General features: G+C 47.7%; 1 protein-coding gene across 2 annotated transcripts in view; it reads left to right on the top strand.

The window, feature by feature from the left end:
* The window catches only part of ZNF638 (zinc finger protein 638), an 846,814-nt gene that overhangs the window by 294,962 nt on the left and 527,525 nt on the right, over nt 1-24,327 (top strand). For both annotated transcript variants that reach the window (XM_069632287.1, XM_069632288.1), the window contains one exon: nt 4,840-4,901. In XM_069632287.1, the coding sequence (XP_069488388.1) occupies nt 4,840-4,901 (62 nt within the window). The remainder of the gene's footprint in view (nt 1-4,839; nt 4,902-24,327) is intronic.

Here is a 24,327-nt window from a genome sequence, read left to right on the forward strand (position 1 = left end):
GTATAGCAACTCAGTATGCTAGTGCCATGATATACAGAAGTTTAGGGCAGTACATTAGAGGAAAGCAGTAGGGTAGCAGTGGGTGTCTAGTAGCCAAGCAGAGGTAGATACTTCACATAGCACAGTAAACCAATATGGATGCTCATGGATATAGGCGGTGACTGGCCGTAGTAGGAGTGCATAGGGGATAAAACGGAGACAAGTCTTGTGGTACAGCGTTACTGGTACCTGTAGGAAATCCAAATGGGGAGGCAGGTTGCAGGGCTTAAGGACCAGGCGCATACAGCAGCACGCTCCGTCAATTGGATCAGCTTCAAATGCCCTCGAGACGTGGCATAGATTCAGCATGAGCATAAGCTGATCCCAGAGAACATCCAGGCGCTCAGCCCGGGAAGCCTGCGCGGCGGCAGGGCTTCCCACGGCGACGGAGGCAGGCCGCTCCGCCACCGGCCCACCCGGCCTGATTACTGCCCCTCCCACCCCCATAAAAAGTTGATCCCAGAGAAGGTATTAAAACCTTGGGAAACCTGGAAGACTTCCCTGTGCCACTGCGCTGAGGGTGCTGTGACACAGATGTAAAAGATGCCTATGGAGTTGGTTAAACTCCATAACCAAAAGAAACTGTATTAAAATACATGAGTGGAAAAAGGGTCTCACTCTCTAGGTAAAAGAATCAAGTCCTCAAAATGCAGCAAAGTTGCTGGGGGTCTCTAAGGTGGAGGGAATTGGCACATTTTTGAGAATTCTCCCCAACATGCGTTCCCTCCGTTGCTGTTCCGAGTCATCAATCAACTCACTATACCAGTGTATGATGAACCTCGTCGCACCAGCGGGGCAGAGGCTGATCTGGAACCTGGACCTTCTCAGCATGTCACCGTTCCCTCCAGTCAAGCTGGGCTGTTCTGCCCCGGCGTGAGAGCTCAATGTGGTGCTGACTAGGCTCATAGGGGGCGGGGGGGGGGTCCCCATTCAAACCTATGCACTGAGCTCAAGTTATGTCGTGGAAGACCACAAGACCGCTTCCCTTGTGGCCATCACCTCTGCAAGAGGAGTAGGTGAGATCAGGCCCCGTCATGCAAGCAAACTTACTTGACGTTTCAAAAGACTAGGTTAGTGCTGCGGACGCACCCCTCCTTTATGCCCAAGGTTACGTCAGAATTTCCCTGCAACAAGCCCTTCGTTTTACGTGTCTCCCCCTCTCCCCCCCTGATGTCTTCATTGCCGGCTGAAAGGACTTTGCACTAGCTGGATGTGGCTAGAGTGCTGAAGTGTTGTGGCCCGCACGATGAGTTTCAGGAGGAGTTCTTAGCTTTTTGTGGACTTTGGTCCTGTGAACCTTGGGAAGGCCCTGTCCAAGACTTCCATTTCCAGGTGTCTCTCTGGCTGTATCACTGTCACCGGTTGGCAAACTGACCTCTGCCTGGCCGTCCGAGAGCCCATTCTCCCAGATCGATAGCTGCTACAACGGCGTTCCTGTCTGGTGTGCCCCTGCTGGACATCTGCATGGCTGCTACGTGGTGGTAGACGCAGAAATTTCTACTGCGTTGACGGGGTTCCCAGGGAGGAGTCTAGTCGGCCAAGCAGTGCTGCGCAACCTGTTTGCTTGAAGGTGAGCCTGGTGAGGAGGTAAGAGATTGCTTCTGTTGAGCCTTGCCACCGCCCATGGTTGTGCATGTGCACTGCGATGTATTCTTTATTCATAAGCATGTGAATCCATGGCAGACCCCATGCTGGGGAAGGACCAAGTTACTTATCTAACTGTTCTCCAGCTGGGCCTGGCATGAATTCACATGCAAACCCTCCCGCCTGCCCAACTGCGGCTCTTCTCTTGGTCCTCCTGACACTTTTGTGCTACCAAATCTGAAGATGGCTGCCAGAGATGGGGCTTGCTTAGAGGGCAGTCATTGGCTAGGGGCAGCATGACCCAGAGCTCAGTGATTGGTTTATAGGAGAAAAACAGGTTAGAAACGAAATTGTTTTTCTTTTACCGAGAACTCCCAGCCTGACTGGGAATATTTATGAGCATATGAATCCATGCTGGAGAACCGTTACAAGTAACTTGTTCCATACATTTACTACATCCTGGGGTGAATTCAATTACTAGGCAGTATTGGCATTTATATATCACTTTTTGGTACTTAATAAATTCAGAGGTTGTGAAAAAGGAAAAGGTTTGGGAAGCAAAAAGGTTGACAGGTTCTCCAAGCATGTGAGCACTTTTCAATTTCCCAATGAAGTCTATATTAGACATTCCCCAGCAATACAAGTTAAACTTGTGCACCACCTATGAGGGACAGTTAGAATCAAAGTCAATGGATCAGAAGAGTCTGCAGTGAGCCAGGACAGCCAAAGTCAATTTGAATAATGTTTGGAGTTTCTTCAGATAGCACAAGTCTTCCACACAGTTTAGAGTTAGTAAAGAAATCACTGTTGGGCCACGGGCCGTTAGGCTTATGAAGGACAGAGCTGAGATCAAATCTGCAAAAGGCAGCTACTGCAAGTCACAGGTTAGCTAATGCAAACTACAGACAAGAGGTAAGTACCCCTTAGTGAAGACAGTACCTTAGGTTTGAAGAAGAGGATCAGATGGCTTCTGTTCTGGTTTCTGTCTTGCAGATCCTAGGTTCCTGGGCCTCAGTCGCGTGGACAAGAGGGAGGACGGCTGGAGGACTCCTGCACTACAGTTTGAAGGCCGGTGGCGGCTACGGGATCTTTTCAATTCAGCGGCACTTGGCGGTTTCAGCTACCGGGAAATGGCACACTGTGTATCTTTGGGCTTCTCTTGTTTCAGGAGTCCAGCACTCTGGAATGGTGACTCTGGTTTGGGTTATCCTGCTTCGGGAGGGTCCTGAGGTTATTCCTGGAGCTATGGTCCAGACATGCACTCGACTATGGATTTCTCGACCCCTGGCACTTGGTTCCAGCAGCAGCAAAGTAGTACATCCAGTTGGGGAAGGTCCTCCAGCAAAGTGTCTCTTGGGGTTAGTTGGTCCTACTAACCCAAGGGAAGAAGTCGTCCGTTCCGGGGCTTCTTTAGTTGATTCAAAATGTGAGCTTCAGCACTGCTGCAGGGCTTCAACGGGCAGTTGAACAGTCCAGGAGGGTACAGCAAGCTTCTCTTCTAGGTTCCTTCGGATGTTTTGTCCATTGGTCGACTCTGCCTTCAGTCCAAGAAACTTTACTTAATGCAGTTTTCTCCCATTCATGCATAGCTTAGCTGTAACTCAAACAGCAACATGGTTATCCTGCAAGGAAGAGTCAGCCAATCAGTACTGGGTGCATTCAGGTAACCAAGGAGACTAAAGACAGAGTTCTGGGCACCTTAGTTGCTTCTTACCCTGCTAGACACACTGGAGCCAGAGGCGGATTTCAGCACTGAAGGCCACCAAAGGCAAAATTAACAAAAGGGTTCAACCTGGTTTGGCGCATATAGTAAAACACAGACCTCACAAGCAAGAAATGGCGAACGAAGACTGGGGTCATTTTGACAAAATGGGCACCCATGTGTGCAATACTGCAGCTGAGGGTTCAGCCTGCAGTAGAAACGCACAATGGGACGTAAATTAAACCACTGCGCCCAGCCATTAAGTCGTGAGGGTAACATACACATTTTTACATAAGTAGGAAAACTGGCTAATAAGTAACCACCCAGTACTGCAACATAACATGGGGTGTACTGGTCCTACATAGGAATAAGAGGAAAGTAAAGTCAATTTCACTTTACTACGCTTTGGAACAGTAGTTCAACCAAGGGAAGGTTTTCAAACCTCTGAAATCCAACGGTCTTTTCAGTGACACTGCACTGAAGGTGCGGTCGCCATACAAAGGTAGATGCCTATGGAGTTTGTCAGACTCCAAAAGTAAACTGAGTCCCAATCGGATCAAAGATACATGAGGTAGTGAGAAAAGGTCTCTCGCTCCAGGATTAAAATTAAAAGTCCTAAAGTCCAGCAAAAGAGCTGGATGTCTCTAAGGTTGAAGGGAATTGGCACAGAAATGATATTTGGCCTAACAAAATAGTAAAAGGAAACCACTGCCACCAGCCATTCCAGTTAGTGTATTAAAAAAGTTACATGGGAAGTGGGATAAAGAGTTATTATGTAACCCAAAAATGTGCGTAAAGCGGTCTGGCTGCCCCTCTGCCATTAGAGGGACTCGAGATCTCTTTTTACTATGTAGCCTCTAAGCACCCTTTATTAGGTGGTGTGTGCTGGACCCACAAAGGAAAAAGGTAAGTACAACAAAAGTTGTCCTATCATTCTTGGGAACTGCAGTTCACACAAGAAAATGTATTCACACATTTAGAGGAATGCAAGTGAGCTATCACTATATAAAAAGCATATGCCTAGGGCGTTTACCATACGCCATTAAAACATAAAGCACAGTCTTTGTCAGAGGGAAAAGGCAGGAGTCGGTGGCAAACAGGCCCACTCAGTAGTTTAAAATCAAAGATCCCAGATTCCAGCAAATTTCTGGGGGTCTCTTAAATGGAACTAGCGCAGAAACTGAACATTCTCCCTAGCATCTCACATTCCTCCTCCTAAAATGAGACTGACTGCTCTACCAACCTTGTAGTACAGGCCTATATTAGTAGTTTGTACCCTAAATCCGAGGGATAAGTCTTGTAGAGTCAAATACCAATTGGACTATAGAAAAACGTACTTAACATTACTTGCACTATTTCACTAAATTCCCAAATTGGGTGCAAACAGACCTATTAATTTGATAATTTCTTTGTAAATTTGCTGTTTGTACAGATGTATTAAAATGATTGGATATGCTGTCTTTGTTTATTTCCATGATTATATTTATCCTAATTTCTTTATTTCCTCAACATAGAACTGTTAAAACTATTCCTGTACCAAGAAGCAACCAAACCACAAATCATAAACCACCTTCTGGTAAGCTTTGGATGTTGAATTTGTTTAAATTATGTATTATATTTGTTTAATAATAAATATTTAAAATTAAGGGACCTGAAGTCCTTAATTTGTGTTTTCACAACAGTGCTTTGGATTAGAGCAACTTTCTCTGGACACTAGTAAATATAATTTACTAGTTGACGAAGAAATTTAGTCTTGTCCAATGTAGCGAAGATGGATTTTCTTTTCTGTACTAGATCTTTCTCGCTTGTGAGATCCCTAGAATGTTTTGCTGGACTTGTGGATTCTTTTTCCTTGTTCTTGAGCGTGTTGGACTATATATTTTTTTTTCTTTTTTTCCTTCACATGACTCTGCAGTGTGTATTTTTGAAGATATCCTTTCCTACGACTTTTTAGGCATCGCAGCACACAGCACTTTCTCTAGACTTACCATATGTGAACTACTGTTCCCAAGGCTAGAGTGATTTCTATTTGTTAGGTTGAATTCTCAAAAATGTGATTATTCCTTTCACCTTAGAGACCCCCAGCAACTTTGCTGGTTTTTGAGGACTTGGATTTTTACCTGGAGAGTGAGCCTTTTTCCCACTCCTGTATTTTGGTGTGTTTTTTACTCTTCTTTCATTTGGTTTGGGAGTCTAACCAACGCCATAGGCATCATCTTGTCATGTGTCACACAGCACCTACCGTGAAATGTCGTTTTCCCAAGGTTTTAATACCTTCTCTGGGATCAAGTACTGTTTCCCAGAGCAGTGGAGTGAAACTGACTTCACTTAGGGTATGCCGGGTCTAGGAATTTAAATACTCTATCTTACAATAGAGTGCTGGAGGGGTTTCTTAGTATCCCCTGTTTCTAAATACTCATGTAGCTGTGAAATGCTAGCCTTTTATATCGAAATGGCTGTCTGTGGTTTCACAACAAACTCCCATGATTTTTCCCGACTGGTAGCGTTAAATTGCGGAGCCATGTTTTTCAAGATGGCGTCTGAGCCCCTTTTGTTTAAAGAGGTCCTGCTCTTCTTTTTTTGCCATTTCTTTTTGGAAAGGTCCTTCTAGAATTTGTCTCTGCACGCCAAACCAGGGTTGGGCCCCTTTGTTCCTTTGCCTTTGGTGGGCTTCAAGAGTGAAGAATGCCTCTGGTGCCTGAGTGTCTGTGTTGGGCAGGAAGTGAGGGAGGTGCCCAAAACTCACTGTGCTTAGTCTCCTGGGAGACCCAAATGCACTCTGGCATGATTGGCTGGCTGAGTGTCTGGCAAGGACAGCCACACTGCTGGGTGAGTGACAGCTAGGCTGGCATGAATGGGAGGAAACTTGATAAAAGGCAAGTCTCTAAGCTTGGAAGGCAGTTGACCACTGGAACGAAAGAACCGAACACGGCTGCTGCAACTCCTGGACTTTTTGTTTGCCCGATGAAGCCCTGCTAAAGGTCCGAATCGCCAAGATCACCTCGACAGAGAAGCCCCTGCAAGGATGACTTCTCCTTTTGAGTTGGTGGGACCGATCAACTCGACACTAAGCCACCTGGATACCATTCTCGGAGCTGGTTGTATTTTCCTCAGAGTGCTGCATGAAACAGAATAATCAGGGAGATGGGCACCAGTTTGTGTGCTTGACTACAGCTACCGGAATTGAAGATTTGCCAGTGGCAGCTTTTTGACTAGTCCCAGTGCGATGTCCTCCCTCTTGTCCCCACGACTGAGGCTTGGCAACAGCGAGATCTACAGGAACAGACGTCTTCTACTGCAACCTTTTCTTCATTGTAATGTACTGTGAAAACCCGACTAACCTCTCGCTGCGAAAGTGTGAACTTTCAACTTGCAGGCCTAGTCAGTTTATGACCAACATATGATTTTTTTTTTTTTTGACTAACTACTTCTGAGATCTTTGGCAAAGACTTTTCCGTTTAACAACCAGAACGGTTTAACCTATACAAGACTTTAGCCCGTTGACTTTGGCCTAACCGATTGCATTGAATCAACTCCTCTGGTGAACTCAAATCATTTGCCCTGTCTAAGAGTAACTGTAAACTTTTTATTAACCTATGCCTTTTTGCTCCTACTATGAATGCTCAATGTCATTTTGCTCCTCCTTCAAAGTAGTTTAAATACCTCAGAACCTGATAGTGTAATATACTGAAGTATATTTTTGTATGATATAGATTGCCTCATTCTCCAGCATTGGATCTTTCATGGATTCACATGCTTTGAATATTCCCCGTCGTCAGGCTGGGAATCCCCGGTACATTATATAGACCCTTTCCCGTAGGAAAACTTTTTCGACGCTTATGCGTCCTATCCACCTCGTTTTGTATCATGCGTGCCCGAGCCGTCAGGACGTCATGATATAAATACAGGCCCCGCCCCCGCGCTCCCTCAGATTTCAACCGTCTTTCAAAGCAGTGGGATCTTCGTGTTACTACTAGTGATAACTAGATTGTTCTTTTGTCTGTTTCGCGTAAGCGAAGTTCAAATCTGGAGAATTATGTCTGGAAAGGCGTTATTTCGCCCATGTGCAACCTGTGGCCTCAAAAAGGTTTATGAAGGAGACGGCCACATGGACTGTATCTACTGTCTCCACCCGCACCACACGGCGGATACATGTGAGATATGCCAGGGTTTCTCCCAAAAAACCCTTAAGGACCGTAAAAGAAGGCTGGTCGACTGGCTTAATGACGGAGCGGGTGCCTACCCGGCTTCGGAAGTTGGCTCCACGGCCTCCAGGAGCAAGTCGGAGCCTCCATCGAAGAAGGTGCGGCCAGCAGAAATTCGCCCTGAGGACAAGCATAAGGGGAAACATGCTGGATCCTCCTCATCTCATAAAAAGCCCTCCTCCTCCTCATCATCTAAGACGGAGAGGCTGGCGCTGTCTAAATCCTCCTCAGGGGACCGTCCCAGGTCTTCCGTGAGTCGAGAAGCTTCAGCCGGGAAGTCGGCATCAAAATCGACAACGAAGTCTAAAGGCTCGACGACGACGACTTCCTCGTCGACCTCGGTGTCATTGACGATGCCTATTACCGTTCAAGCAGCAGCGGTTGGGATTCCTTCGTCGACGGAAACTCAGTCTATGGCTTGGCTGCCTGAGGTCTATGACCCGATCCCCCCTGAGGTCTTACTGCAGCCAGACACGGCCTGCTCGGCGGAAGGGGAAGGTGACATGGTTCTGCAGCCATTGGATTTAGGCTTACGGCCTTCCACGTCGACGACGACGGCGACGAGTGCGAGCGGGGGTATGGTACCTATATCATCCACGTTGCTGAACCCCCAGACAGTTTTGTCTCTGGATGTGCTTAATACTCTTCAGAAGCTACTACAGCGGCTGGATACCCAGTTCCCTCAACCTGGGACGTCATCGTCACTTCTGTCTGTACCTTCCGTCGACGAGCAAACTTGTACGGCTCGCTCGTCGACGAATCACCCATCGGCTCCCCAGGCGGTAAAAGATCGTCCTCGAGCTCAGGAGGAGGGTGAGTTGTCGGAGTCCGACTCTATACATGATGACTCTGGGTCAGACATCTCCCTGTCACCGTCGAGGGACCCGACATGGAATTCGGATGTAGAATTGGAGTCTACGAGGAGCCAGACACAGCCATCTCCCCCTGATGATGTGGGAGCCTTCCATGCAATGATGGGGAAAGCGTGTTCCGAATTCGGCTTGATTCCTGAGGAGCAGAGGAAAGACTGTTTCCTTTTTGACCATATGGGTCAAAGGAGAAAATCGGTATTTGCCATCCCAATCCTTGACCACGTGTGGCAAGAAGGTCTCAAAACGATGCGCCATCCGTTCTCGGAACCAGCCATAAAGGGACGGATTGAGAAAAAGTTTAAAGCTCCGGAGTCCACTCCAAAATGTCTAACATCACAGCCTTTGTCTGACTCGGTGGTGTCGGCGGCAGCAGCTAGGAAGGCCAGGGTCCAGCAAAAATGTTCAACGCCACCGGAAAGCGAGGCTAGGAGGCAGGACGCATTTGGAAAGAAGGTGCTCTCGGTCGGAGCGACGACAGTAAGAGCAGCCAATTCCTTAGCGATCGTGTCACGATATGATAGGGAAATGTGGCACAAATTAGCCCCTATCCTAGAACACCTGCCAGACGAACACCGAAAAGCAGCTATGTTACTGGTGCGGGACGGCGAGGAGGCCTCGAACCACGCTATTAATATCGCAGTGGACCTAGCAGAGTCTGGTTTCAAACAAATCAACCATGGAGTAGTGCTTCGTCGACAAGCGTGGCTCAAATGTACTACTTTCCGTCCTGAAGTACAGTACAAAGTCCTGGACATGCCATGCGAAGGGGAGCACCTGTTTGGCGAAAAGGTTGATGAAGCGCTGAAAGGGATGAAAGAAGACACGGATACTGCTAGGTCCCTCGGCGCCCTTCAAACGGGTAGAAATTTTCGCTCTTTTCGCCCTTTCAGAGGTGCTTCTGGAAACTCCCGCTTTGGAGCCTCGAGGGACCGTGGATTTAACAGGCCCTCGTACTCTTCACAAGGGTTCAGACGAGCGTCCCAGTCGGCACGTGGAAGCAGGGACTATCAAGCCTCCAGGCGGCGAGGCTCAGGTCCGTCGTCAACGAAGAACAAGCAAACCAGCAACCAATGACGGCCTTCGGAACGTCCTGGGGGGTCGAGTCTCTCATCACTTCGACCGATGGAAATGCATCACCAAAGATCGATGGGTCCTAGACACGATTCGCATGGGTCATGCGCTGCAATTCAAAGACAAGCCTCCGCGTCTTCCTCCTTTATTCTCGACACAGCCCCACCTCCAAATCCTACGACAAGAGGCGGAGCTTATGTTGCGAAAAGGGGCGGTAGAGAGAGTTCCTGTGGCACAGGAAGGCCAAGGAGTTTATTCCAGGTTCTTTGTTGTCAAAAAGCCAAACGGCAAATGGAGGCCCATTCTCGACCTGAGGGTACTCAACAAGTGGCTAAAGAGCCAAAAATTCAAAATGCTAAAACTCCAAGAGGTTATCAGATCGGTGCAACCCATGGACTATCTCTCTTCACTAGACCTTCAGGATGCTTATTTTCACATCCCAATACGCCCACGACACAGGAGATATTTAAGATTCGTCGTCGGGAGAAAGCATTTTCAGTTCAAGGTCCTCCCGTTCGGGCTCAAGTCCTCCCCCAGGACGTTCACCAAGTGCTTGGCCCCTATAGCGGCCCATTTAAGGAAGGATGGTCATCATGTCTATCCATATCTAGACGACTGGCTAATCAGAGGGTCATCCAAGGAACAAACACGAGACAGTCTACGAGCCACAATGTCCATCTTACAGGAACTGGGCTTCGCAATAAACTTCAACAAGTCCTCAGTAGAGCCTTCGAGGACCTTGGTCTTTCTAGGAGCGGAGTTTCATACGCACACAAGCCTGGTGAAACCATCCAGCGAAAGAATTCAGAAACTTCAAAACAAGGCGTCGGAATGGAGCGGCGGTACCAGAGTCTCTGTGCGCAAGTACATGTCCCTGCTAGGGACCATGTCGTCCTGCATTCCGTTAATAAACAACTGCCGTCTGTTTATGAGGCCTTGCCAGGAATTTCTAGCGGACCGTTGGGCACAGAGCAGAGGTCGCTGGTCCGACAGACTGGTCGTCGACGAACAACTAGTTCAAGCACTCGGCTGGTGGAAAGTGTCTACTCACCTAACGAGAGGGATGCCTCTACTGGAACCAGAGTTCCAAAAGACGGTGGTGACGGATGCATCGCTGAGCGGATGGGGAGCTCATCTGGATATGTTACAGGTACAAGGCCAGTGGTCTTTGCAGGAGTCCTCCCTGCATATCAACCTGCTAGAACTGAGAGCAGTGCGATGGGCTCTGAAGTCTTTTCTTCCGCAACTGAGGGACTCGGTGGTGCGTGTCATGACGGACAACACCACTACGATGTTCTACTTGAGGAAACAAGGAGGGACACGTTCCAGGTCCCTATCGACAGAGGCACAGAAAATCTGGCATTGGGCCCTTCAACACAACATACAAATCTTAGCATTTCACCTACCAGGAGTGAAAAACGTGGAAGCCGATGCCCTCAGCAGAGAAATGAACGAAGTTCACGAATGGGTGCTGAACGACCAACAACTTCAACAAGTATTCAAGGAATGGGGACACCCTTCCATAGACCTGTTTGCAACGAAGAACAACAAGAAATGCCATCAGTACGCAAGCAGATGGCCTCAGCAGGGCTCACTGGGGGATGCGTTCTCATTCCCATGGACGAACAAATTCCTGTACGCATTTCCTCCTTTTCCCCTTGTCAGGAGGACGTTGCAATGGATCCTCAGGTACCCATGTCGGGTAATTCTGGTGGCCCCATACTGGGCCAGACAAGTGTGGTTTTCAGACCTACTACACTTAGCGGCGGCGGAACCGATGAGATTCCAGAAGACCCCCGACCTTCTGTCTCGACAGGAGGGTGTCGTTTGGCATCACGACCCGGACAGCCTCAAGTTGACGGCCTGGCTCCTGACTTCGCCGAATTTGGTCGGCTAACGATTCCGGAGGACTGTCGACGTATCCTGCAAGCGGCAAGAGCACCTTCCACAAACGCCTCATACGCGTACAAATGGAAAAGGTTCTGTCAATGGTGTGAGGATCAACCAGGTTTGGCCCCGCAATCGATTAGGCCGGAACAGCTCCTTCCATACTTGCTGTTATTAGCTCAAATGGGCCTGTCGGTGTCGTCAATAAAAGTACACCTAGCAGCCATTTCCAGGTTTACTCGTCGACGGCACTCGGCACCATTGTTCAGCGACCGCCTGATTAAGCACTTCCTTAAAGGCCTCTTTCGGAGTTTCCCTCCAGAGAAGAAATTTCCACCGGAGTGGAGCCTCAATCTGATCTTAACGTCTCTTATGAAACCTCCGTTTGAGCCAATGTCATCATCGTCTCTGAAGTTTCTGTCGTGGAAATTGGCCTTCCTGGTGGCCATCACTTCAGCCCGACGTATCTCAGAAGTTCAGGCTCTAATGGTGGACCCACCATACTTACGATTTTTCAAGACCAAGGTAGTCCTAGCCACTAACCCACAGTTCATACCAAAAGCTCCTTCGGTGTTTCATAAACACTCTTCTATCGTGTTGCCTACGTTTTTTCCGGAGCCATGCTCGGGAGCGGAGCGCATGCTACACACATTGGATGTAAAAAGGGCTCTCAAGTTTTATCTTCATCGTACGCAACCGTTCAGAGAAACGAGACAGCTGTTTGTGGCCTATGGGTTGGGTGCTAGAGGAAAAGCCATTTCAAAGCAAGGACTTTCAAGATGGGTGTCATCTACCATCTCGTACTGCCATTCCAAGGCAGGGAAGCCTCTTCTACGACGGCCAAGAGCTCATTCAACTAGAGCAGCGGCATCGTCGACGGCACTGTGGGCCGGAGTCCCTCTAGGGGACATCTGCATGGCGGCTACCTGGGCGACTACACACACCTTTACCCGCCATTACTGCCTGTCGCAGCAACATGCCGAAGACACCCGGATGGGACAGGCGGTGCTTCGACACCTATTCCAGTAAGGTAAGCCCCGGCTGCGGGGTGGCATCCTGTGGAATTTATGACTGTATGTGGTCCGTTTTTTCCCTATGTAAACTATTACTGATGTATACATAATCTTAGGGAACGGCCTTTTGCGAAGAATGTATAGGGGTTTGCATGCACACCTCCTCTTGGGGGTAGTACTGCTATGTAATCTATTCAAAGCATGTGAATCCATGAAAGATCCAATGCTGGAGAAGGGAATAGTTTCTTACCTGTAACTCCATTTCTCCAGCATTGGTATCTTTCATGGATTCACATGCGCCCACCTGCCTCCCCTGATCATGCAAACCGGTTCCCCCACTACTTTGGGGGCCGAAATCTGAGGGAGCGCGGGGGCGGGGCCTGTATTTATATCATGACGTCCTGACGGCTCGGGCACGCATGATACAAAACGAGGTGGATAGGACGCATAAGCGTCGAAAAAGTTTTCCTACGGGAAAGGGTCTATATAATGTACCGGGGATTCCCAGCCTGACGACGGGGAATATTCAAAGCATGTGAATCCATGAAAGATACCAATGCTGGAGAAATGGAGTTACAGGTAAGAAACTATTCCCTTCTAGTGACATTTTGATAACTGACTGTGAAATAACTGTTTTACCAGGAAAGCTTGACTGTAAGAGTTTATTCAAACAGCTCACAGTCCCTCTCTTGAGAGAACTGGCTGCTCAATACACTACCAAAACTGTGTAGTACAAGCTTATTCCAAAGGTTGGGTGTCTATACCTGTAGTCAGTTTGTAGTGTTCCCGAGGGGGACTGCATTCAAACTTTGGTTAACCGTATGCAGTAGCCTTGGGGATGCGCTACAACAACTCTGACTACAGGTAATAGGAACCCCCAAGATTTGGTATAAGCTTGTACTATCGTTTGGTAGCGTGTTGAGCAGCCAGGCATATCTCAAGAGGGGTAAATGTGAGCTGTCGGGGAGTTAGAGTTTCACAGTGACAAGTATTCAAATAAACACTTAAACACAAGGTTTCTTGCATAAACCATAATTTATCAGTCAGAATAAGCCTTCCTCAGATGGGAGCAATATAATAGTACACAAATACACTACAATACGGTATACTTAGTTTCTAAATCAGTAAAGACCCTTTTGGGATGGCCCACAGATACAACCTACACCCTTGGGTGTCTTCAATAGCTATGGGGTGGTGCTGGGGGCATTAATATCTTACTGTTTGCATTTAGAATACTGTTAGAAGTTGGCAAAAGGTAAAGGTTATTAGAACATGAGACCACAAATATTCTTAAGCGGGCAAATACATTTGGATTCCCTAAGCAGAGTCATTCAGTGTAACAGGCTAGGCCAAAGTCAATGGGCAAAAGTCTTTTATATATTATGGAGCACCTCTGGTAGGTAAGTAGAAAAGTCTTTGTTCAATGTTTTAGAAGTATTTGAAGAAAAAGAAGAATCAAATGTAGGGCCGCACGCTGTTTAGACTTGTGAATAGTAGAAGATGCAAGCAACTCTACTACAAGAGGTACGTTCTCTCAGACTTTTACAGTACCTTTTTGTAGTGAAGAAAATGTGGAGCAGATGACTTCTGTTCCTGAGCAGCTCTGCAGATCTCACTGTTCCCGGGCCTCGGTCGTGTGGACAGGGAGGATGTCTGGAGGACTCCTGCACAAGTTTATTTGGAACAGTGCTACGTTCTGTGCGCACAGACCTATGAAGGAACTCATAAATTATGAGCCTGAAAATTCTGACTCTCTCCTCCTGGAATACTTGCACTGCTTTGAGAGTTTATCATAAGATGTGGAATATGTGGGAGAACACAATCCATTAGAAGAAAGTTACTTCTCCAGCATTGGAACTTTCATAGATTTGGATGCTTGAATATCCCCGTCAGACTGGGAATCCTCAGTGATAAAAATAAGTATCATTTTTTTAACATACATTGCTCCATAGCAATGCATGTACATAGCCCATTATGGTTTGAGCCATTCTATTGTGTAGTCCCTCCACCTCACTTTGGTCATTTATGACCCCAACCAATGAGGTGGCAGGGCTTAAGCTCCGCCCCAGGCAGCCATCTTCAGATTTTTCACTGCAGTCTAATTGACACATGGAATCCTCCAGCTCTGAGCTTTTTTCTTATATGCTTCAAATTTCAGAGTGTACATTTTTATATACTCCCCTGGCTAGGGGCTATCACCACTGGTTTTTGGAGTGTCAAACTGTTTTGACCCAGAATTCGTCGAGTGAAATTTCTCTTCAGATGGCTGACCATCAGACTACCAAGAAGCTTTCCCTCTTCAGGGATTGCACAAGGTGCAAGAGAAAGGTGGTTTACATGAAAGATCCCCATGATCATTGTATATACTGTCTTTATCCTCATGACATTAAAAAATGTCACATTTGCAAGTCTCGCCTAAAAGCCTACAAGACAGGCATAGACTTCTCCTTCATTTGGAAGCTAAGGAACTTTCTTCTGATGAGGAATCTGCAAAGACAGCCCCTGTTAACTCAAGCAAGTTGGCTGAGAAACAAACTTCTAAAAGAAGGGCTTCTTCAGTGGAAAGGAGTTCCTCTCCCACTCCCAAGAGGAAGCTGGAAATTATACCTTTCCTTCCTCCCCTGCACTCTACAAGCCATAAGATGAAGCATTCTACAGCAAAAACGACCTCCAAAGGTAAGGAGTTTACGGAAAATCAGGGGAGAGGGGCGTGGGGGCGCAGCAGTCATCAGTCCTCTACAGAGAAGCAGTCTACCGGCGGCAGTAAAGGTATATGCCTGTCGTCCACCAAGCCGTCAACGGCATCCTCATCGACCACCACGCAAACCGCATCGTCCACGACTTCCTCGGCAGGGAGTTTCTCATCCACGAAACAATTGTCGACTGAGGCTCATCACTCGTCCGCAAAGCTCTCGACGGAGAAGTTACCGTCCATGAAATCTTCTTCCATGCACTCGACGGATAAAAGCAAGCCAGCGTCCATGAAATCCTAGTCTATGGATCTGCCGTTGACGAGGCAGTCAACGAAAACTTCCACGGCACCGCAAGTTTCGTTACCGACGGAAGTGGGGCCCAAAACGCCCTCGCTGATGCCACTGTTATGCCAACCAATGAAGACCGTCTCCCTGAGTCTTTAGACGCACCGCCTCATTTTGTGGACGCTCTTGAACCACAGGGAACGTAATTATCTGCTTAACGTCATCCTGTAAGAGGGATTTTCAGACACTGTTGAGGAACAATACTCTTACACCCTTGGAACACAGTCCTCCTTGGCAACCTAGTACAGAGATGTCTGCTGATCCGTATGATCCTGTGCTAATGTTATCAATGCAAAGGATCATTGAAGAGCTCAACAGATGACAAAAGGAAAAAAGCAAGGCAACTGTACCGAGAGAGTCTAACCCTCCTCAGAGGGATTTTTCATATAGACAGCACGCCAAGGCATTCCCCTTCCAGGAGTAGGCCACAGAAAAGGGTGCGTTCACCCGAGCCACCTCGCAGGTCTAGGAGCAGGAAAATCGGTGCTTCACCGACAAGGGTCCCTTCTCCGGCATCGTTGCACAGGACAAGATCCAACGATTGTACCATCCTCTGTTTCGGTCTCGGACTGACAAGATCCTTTCAGAGTTTTCTGAGCCGAAAGAAGGCGAGATCACGCAAGAACCAGACACTAGTGAATGGGATGATTACATTGTCAAAGCCCAGAAAGAAAGATTCTCCGGGTGGCTCTTCACCGCCGGATGATAGTCTCTTTTCATACCATCATCGGCAAAGCCACAGAATTGTTCCAGTTACAGGTCACATCGGAGAAGTCGGTGCTCAGAGCACCGGGACAAACGTAGGAGAACTGTTACTACAATCAACACCATTTGGCAGTCCGGGTCCAAGATATTAGCCACACCCTTATCCACTTCGGCTCTAGTTTCCAGGCCAGAGAAAAAGTACAAGGCTCCGGAGTCTGCTCCTCTTTGTCTTCGAGGTCATACAAAACCGGACTCGGTTATCACAGTAGCAGATAGGGAAAAGTTGACCAATCAAGCATCGCCTCTCAGTCCCACCGGACAAGGACGGTCGCAAACTAGAGGCTATCGGCAGGAAAGTATCCGCAACGCTTACCATCAAGCCGGGCAACGCGCTGGCCATGATGGCGAGATTCGACCGCAAGCTTTGGCTCCATGTCCAAGCTGGCCAAACAGCTACCTGTAGAACTTGAGGAAGCCAGGTCGATCACTGATGTGGAAGCAGCTTCGGATCATATGAATGAAGCTGCACTTGATGTGGCGGAGTCAGGTTTCCGGCATATGGTCCACGGCACAGTGCTGAGAAGACATGCTTGGATGAAGTCTACCAATTTCAGACCTGCGGTCCAAACGCAGATTTTGGATATGCCCTTCGATGGTCAAGAGTTCTTTGGGAAAAAGATGGATTACCACCTCAAAGGAATCAAAACTGACACGGCATGTGCCATCAGTTCCTTGAAAGACAAGGATCGCTGGCCGTTTCGTCCATTTTGAGGGTCATCCTCGAAGTACAGAGGTTTTAACTGCCCTTCCTACGGCCAGAAGTCGCAAGAAAGTTTATACCACGACTCCAAATACCAATCGTCCAATAAGTACGCCCAGAGAGGAAGGCGGGGCGCCGCTCAAGGGAAGTGGCAGAGCAAGTAAAACTGAGTCTAGCTCCTCCCCCTCAACATCACACCCCGGTGGGGGCAAGGGTGAGCCAGTTCTACCAATGCTGGCAGTCAATAACATCAGACAAATGGGTGTTGCTGGTGGTGCGTGAGGGACACGGCTTGGAATTTCTAGACCAGCCCCCTTCCTTACCGCCGGCTCCGCGCAACGTACATATGTTAAAGTGATGTCCGAAATCCAGAAATTGCTGCACAAAGCAGCGATGGAGCCCAGTACCTTACTCTCTAAAAGGGAAAGGTTTCTACTCCGTTTCTTACCATTCAAAAAGAATGGTCAATGGCGACCCATCTTGGACCTTTGAGCGCTAAAAAAAATATATCAAGCGAATCAAATTCAAGATATAACTGCAAGGAGTGCTCCCTTGGCTAAACATGCACTAATTCTAAGCCACTCTAGAGTTGGAGGATGCATACTTCCACGTACCGATCCATCCAGCACACAGAAAATTCCTCAGGTTCACTGCGGGTGATCTTCATTTTCCGTTTAGAGTGCTCCCGTTCGGTCTGAGATCAGCAGTGAGGGGGTTTACAAAATGCCTAGCACCAGCGGCTGCAAAACTCAAGAGAACAGGAACAGAAGTCTGCATATCTGGACGACTCGTTGATGAGGGCGAATTCCGCCTCAAGCGTTTGCTTGGCAGTTTCAAAGACCACAAATCTCATAAGCGTTATGTTTCACCATAAACTAAGCGAAGTCCTGTCCAGTTCCCAGCAAGACAGTTTCTTTCCTGGGAGCCAATCTCACCACCGACATTCCCAGAGTGAGACCGTTGGCAGAAAGAGCATCAGCAATTCTCCACTTGACTTCCTGTTTCTTAGGGAGAGAAACAACATCGGTGCACTCTTAGGAGTCCCTTCTGGGCATGATGTCCTCATGTATATTCTTCATACCAAATTGCAGGCTTCGCATGAGGCCTGTTCAGGAGGCATTAGACCACCAATGGAAACAACCTCTCGGTTTGTGGGAGGCCATCGTCCAGATTCCTGCAACTCTGCACAAGCCTCTTTGATGGTGGAACACTCTGCAGAACCTCTTATAGGGAATGCCGTTTCAGGCACCAACCTCTACTTCTCTTGAGGACGGACTAGTCTCTTTTGGGCTGGGGCGCTCATCTTGCAGATCTACAAACCAAGGGTTCCTGGTCACCCCAGGAGTCACCTCCACATCAACATGTTGGAACTCGGCCATTCGGTGGACACTGAAAGCGGTCCTTCCGGTAGTAGCAGGGGAGGTACTCGCTTTACAGATAACACGACCTCCATGTGCTACACAAACAAGCATGCACAAGGTCAGATATCTTATCCCAAGAAGCTCAACTACTATGGGCATTGGCCTTGCATCACAGAGTCCAAATCAAGGCGGAACATCTTCCGGGAGTGGACAATGTCCTAGCAGACAAGCTGAGCAGGGACTACATGTCTTCTCACGAGTGGGAGCTGGACGAGAAGGAAGCCCAACGGGTTTTCGCCTTATGGGGCCATCCACATCTCAATCTTTTTGCCAACAAGAAATGCAAAATGTTCGCCTCCAGGTACTTGGAGTCTCAGTAGGAGACGCATTCTCAGTGAATTGGACAGGGAAGTTCCTATGTGCCTTCCCCCCTTTACCCTCCTCTCCAGGATACTACGCAGACTGAGGGAGTATAAGTGTTCTATGATCCTAATTGCAAAGGACTGGGCATGGCAGGTCTGGTACTCGACCCTTCTGAATCTGTCCCGATGGCCCCCGATTCGCCTCAAGGCGCATCAGTATCTATTCACGCAACAGAACTGCAAGGTCCCCCATGATCCAGCTAACCTGTCTCTCGGCCTGGTTTCTGAGCAGCGCAAACTGATGAATCTCAAGCTGCCTGTGGAATGCTGGGATATAGAATCCGTGCCTAAAGTGCTCCTTCTACACGCATCACTTGCACTAGGAAATTGACTCGTTTTTCCAGGTGGTGTGAGCACGTGCTATTGATCCTCATGGCTTCAGTTGAACAAGTACCTCCCTAGTTATTGCACTTAGCCAAAGCAGGTCTTTCACGGTTTTCAATCAAGGTCCACCTGTCAGCCATTATGGCATACACAACGGCCCCGGAGATGCAGTCCTTACTCTCCCTTCTGGCCCTTAAGGTCTTCCTTGAAGGACTTCTACGCAATACCCGCCTACGCCGGTTCCAGCCTGGAGCTTGAACATAGTGCTAACAGCCCTCATGGATTCTCCTTCCGAGCCCATCCAAAGGGGCGACATAAAGTTCTTGTCATGGAAACCTGCTTTCTTAATAGCTGTTACTTCAGCCAGGTGGATCAGTGAGTTACAAGCCTTAGCTTTGAATAAATTGTGTCCTCCCACGTATTCCTCATCTTAGATATATCCTTACCTTCAGCTTTGCTGCTTTGGAAATGTTTTCTCTCCACCAGAGGGCGTTCCACTCGAGGCGACAGCGTCGATGTCCCTCGGCAGCATCTTTCGAGCACCAACGTCATCCGCTGTATAAATGCCGTGAGCGTGCCCCTTGGCTTCAGTTCTGTTTTTCCGTTGGCTTCGCTTCGGATCGAAATAAAACGGTGCTTCAGTCACAGTGAATTGTCTTCCTCGAACCAGTCTACTCCGAAAACAGAGTTTAAGAAATGTCTAAGGTGCGGAAGAAAAATGACGCTGACGGACCCTCATCGCAACTGCCTCTGGTGCCTCGGGTCCGAACATCGGATCAACGACTGCGGTTCGTGTCAATTTATGACCCAGAAGGCCTTGAAAGAAAGACGAGGTAAACTGACGGTGGGGGGGGGGGGGAATCATCGAAGTTTTCTTCGGCGAAACGCCATAAAATCCAGATCGAGGAGTAGATCAAGGAAGTCTTCTTCTTCGTCCAAAATGGCGACAAAGAGACAACACCAATCTTCTTCGACTTCGGAGGAAGTTATTACTTGCCCAACTAAATATGACTCCCCTAAAAAGTGGGAAGTATTTAGAGGCGATGTTAAAAAATTTTGAGAACGCGCCCCAGACACTCAAATGTCTGAAGGTCATGCCTTTACTCACAAAAGTGACAGAGGAAGGTCTAAAACTAGAAAATTCGACAAATTGTCGAGGGTGTCTGCTAGGGACTCTTCCCAGACACCTAAAAAAGCAGACCTTAAGAAAAAAGGCTTTAATGACTTAACGTCTAAAAACCTTGACGAAAACATCTGCGAAGGCTGTCGAGTATAAGGGGTCGACGACCTAGCCGAAAAGTCACGTCGAGTTTGTCGACTACCTCGAAGACTCCTTCCACAGCATTCGTAATGCCTTCGAAAACATCGAAGAATACCTCGAACATCGAAGGTAACCGCCACGACTTCGACGCCATCGACGCTTCTGTCGACACCAATTACAGGGTTGAAACCTATTCCTGAGAATATTTCACCCAGAAAGCAGACTTTCCAAACTGTCAGCTGTTTGTGGAGAAATGTCCTCAGGAAATGACTATGATGAAGATGAACCTTAAACTTCATCAGCAGGAGTAAAATATGGTACAAGGGAAGCTCCTGAGGAATTAATTGATCCTAAATCAAAAATGCAAGACTTGTATGAATGTTTACAGTCTGCAAGTGGACTACATGCATCCCCTGAATAGGAATTTGAAAGACCAGATCCAGCAGAACATGCTGATTTGGGTTACAGAAAACTTATGAATAAAGTAAGTTTATGGGATGGGGTAGGAATTCACCTGTATACCAGGATGATGATATGACAGATATTTTGTCAGGAGGTCCTCACCCAGATCCCATACCACACTTATATATTGCTCTGCAAAGGAGAGTAAATGCTGCGTGGGAAAGACCGGAATCTATTCCAGCAGTAAATAAAAAAAATGTGGCAAAATACAGACCTTGTAACTCCAATCCAGAGTATTTGAGGAAGCATCCTTCTGAGAGTCTGGTAGTTCAGGCAGCCACATCAACAAAAAATGCTGCATACCGTACAATTCCCCCTGATGGGATGACAAAAAGATACATACATGGTCGAAAAAGGTCTTTACATCAGGGAGCATGGCTCTAAAGTCCACCAATGTATCTTCTACGCTGGCTAGATTCAATGATACTCTGTGGGACTGCATGTCAGCGGCAGCTCAGCACATCCCGGAAGGAGAGGAACGTGATGGTTTCCTGTCCATAATTAAGGATGGTAAGGAGGCTTCGGGAGAATGCCTTCAAGCAGGTTTGGACACTGCTGACCGTATCAGCAGGTCTATGGCGTCTAGCACAGTGCTACACAGATTTGCATGGCTAAGGAAGTCGGGTTTCGCACCAGATGTTCAATCTAGACTTCTTAATATGCCATTTGATGGCTCGGGGTTTGGCAGCAAGGCAGATGAAAGTTTGGAGAAGCTGCAGACCTCCAAGGCAGCGGCAAAGTCACTCAGTGCCGCTATAAGACAACCTCCGCAACGCCCCTACACAGGCTCATCTTCCTAGAGGGATCGTCCCTTTCGTTTCTACTCCTCAATTGGGAGAGGAAGAGGACAAAGGAAATTTCCTCAGGGGCAAGGAAAAGGTGCTAGGTCTGCCCCGGCAGCAGTATCTGTCCCTTCAGCTGCAGCCGCAGAACTACTCTGAGGTTTTGACTCACAAGACCCCAGTGGGAGGCAGGATCTCACAGCATCTGAAAGAATGGCGAGGCATTACTTCGGATTATAGGGCACTGGAAACAGTATCCCAAGGTTACTGCCTTCCCTTTCTAAAGAAACCTCAATCACCCACCGGATTACAACCCTACCAAAAATCCAGATCCGCTCCTGTTGCAGGAAGTTTTTACCCTGCTACAGAAAGGTGCAATAGAACAGGTACCTGTAGCGGAAAGGAACAAGGGTTGGTATTCCCCATATTTCTTCATTCCAAAGAAGGACGGAGGACTGAGACCCATATTGGATGAGAGACTTGAACATATTCCTCAGGAAGATGGTCACTCTTTCTCAGATCCTTCAGGCTCTCCAACTTCAAGACTGGTTGGGAACACTGGACCTTCAGGATGCTTACTTTCATGTGCCAATCCATCTCAAGCACAGAAAAAGTACCGGAGGTTCGCGATTGGCAATTCTCACTATCGGTTTCGAGTTCTGCCATTTGGGTTGACCTCCGCCCCAAGAGTTTTCACCAAGTTGATGGCGGTAGTGGCGGCGAGTCTCAGAAGAGGGGGAGGATTCACATCTAGCCCTATTTGGACGATTGGATGATCAGGGCACATTCTCCAGAAGAAGCCCAGATCATCTATCCAAGACCTGCCACTTCCCTCACAAACTAGGAGAGCTCACCACATTCTGCAGATGGTAACGAAGTTCCAGAATGCCCAGTATCTACGGCCTTCGACTCTCAGGTTGCTCGGCCTCTTGGCATCCTGCATTTTTCTGGTGCCAGAAGCCAGATTGAGGATGAGATCCCTTCAATGGGCCCTCAGGACTCAATGGTCCCAATTTTCAGGGGAAATGACAGATCTTTTACAAGTCCCAACCAGGGTAGCACAGGATCTACAATAGTGGGCTTGAAAGAAACATATCCTCAAAGGAGAATCCTTTTGGCAACCATGGCCGGAGATAACCGTAACGGACGCCTCACTCACGGGGTGAAGAGCTCACACCGAGGTGACAATCAGCAGTCGTTGGTCTCCATCGGAGTCCAGACTACAAATCAACCTATTAGTGCTGAGAGCGATCAGACTAGCTCCGAAGGCTTTCCTGTCCTCTGTACGGGGAAAGAATGGCTTGATAATGACCGATAACACAGTGGCCAGGTACTACCTCAACGAGAGGAGTAGGGTCACTGCCACTGTGCAGAGAGGCAATGCAGCTGTGGTTCTGGGCAATACAAGAAGGGATCTCTATCTGCCATTCACCTAGCAGGAGAGCAAAACACAGCAGCAGATGCTCTGAGCAGGCAGAGCACCGTCTTCCCACAAGTGGGAACTAACTCAGGAAGTACTTCAAGAGATCTTCACCCTTTGGGGAACCCCTCAAGTGGATCTGTTCGCGACCATTGTCAACAGGAAGTGCAAACTGTACTGCTCAAGGGAATATCCCCCGAGAGGAGCTTTAGGAGACGCATTTGTAGCGCAGTGGGAGTTTCCTCTTCTATGTGCGTTCCCTCCAGTCCCTGTGATCCCTCAAGTAATTGGAAGGTTGAGAAAGTTCAGGAAAACTATGATCCTAATTGCCCCGGATTGGGCCAGGAGAACATGGTACCCAGACCTTCTCGACATGTCCATCTGTCCTCCAATACGTCTTCCAAAAAGAGGAACTTCTCTCGCAAGAAGGTCATGTTCTCCATCCAGAGGTCAACATACTCCACCTTCACGCATGGCTTCTGAGAGGTTGAGATACAAGGATTGGAACTTCCGGATGATATGGAGGTTTTGCTTTCGGCTGGAAGGCCAGCAATGAAATCTTTGTACTGGTGTCTTTGGAACAAATTCAGTAACTGGTGCAGGGATAAGAATGTGGATCCTTTTGAATGTGGAATTCCAATGGTATAATCTTTTCTGTTACATTTAGCTAATGTGGGCTCCAGGTTAAGACAATAAAAGGATATGTAGCAGCGCTATCCATCTTCAAGCGCTCGTCAGAAGAAAAATCTTATTTTAAGAGACCTTTTTAATAATACAATTTCTAAAAGGTATAAACAATGTGTTTGCACCAATACCTTTTCAAGTTCCTGTGTGGGATTTAAATTTGGTACTGAAATTTCGGACATGTGCATCCTTTGAGTCTTTACATTCTTGCCCGTTAAGGCTTCTTACTTTAAAAATTATACTTTTAATTGCATTGACATCAGCCCGCAGAGTAAGTGAGTTGCAGGCACTTTCGAGTGGTCTTCCTCACACCATCTTTCATAAAGATAGTTGTCCTTCGAGTAAAACCCTTTGTTCTGCCAAAAATAGTTTCACTTTCATCTGTCACAGAAAATATTTCTACCTACCTTCTACCCTCCTCCTCACACAAGTAAGGCAGAGGAAAGACTACATAGGCTAGATACTAGAAGGGCTCTTAGCTTTTATATCTCAAGATTGTCGAAAATATGTCAGTGTGACCCACTATTTGTGGGGTACACTGGTCGTAAACTAGGACTACCTGTAACTAAACAAACATTATCGAGATGGATAATCTTAGCCATAACAGAGTTACAGGCTAGCTGGAAAAGATCCCCCTGAGGGTTTAAGAGCTCGTGCAACTAGGGGCATAGCAACTTCAGCAGCACTTAAGAGGGGTGTCCCTGTACAAGACACTTGTGCAGCAGCCACATGGTC

Source organism: Ambystoma mexicanum, chromosome 6q (assembly GCF_040938575.1).
Source record: "Ambystoma mexicanum isolate Mex_15411 chromosome 6q, UKY_AmexF1_1, whole genome shotgun sequence".
In the NCBI taxonomy this organism is placed as follows: domain Eukaryota; kingdom Metazoa; phylum Chordata; class Amphibia; order Caudata; family Ambystomatidae; genus Ambystoma; species Ambystoma mexicanum.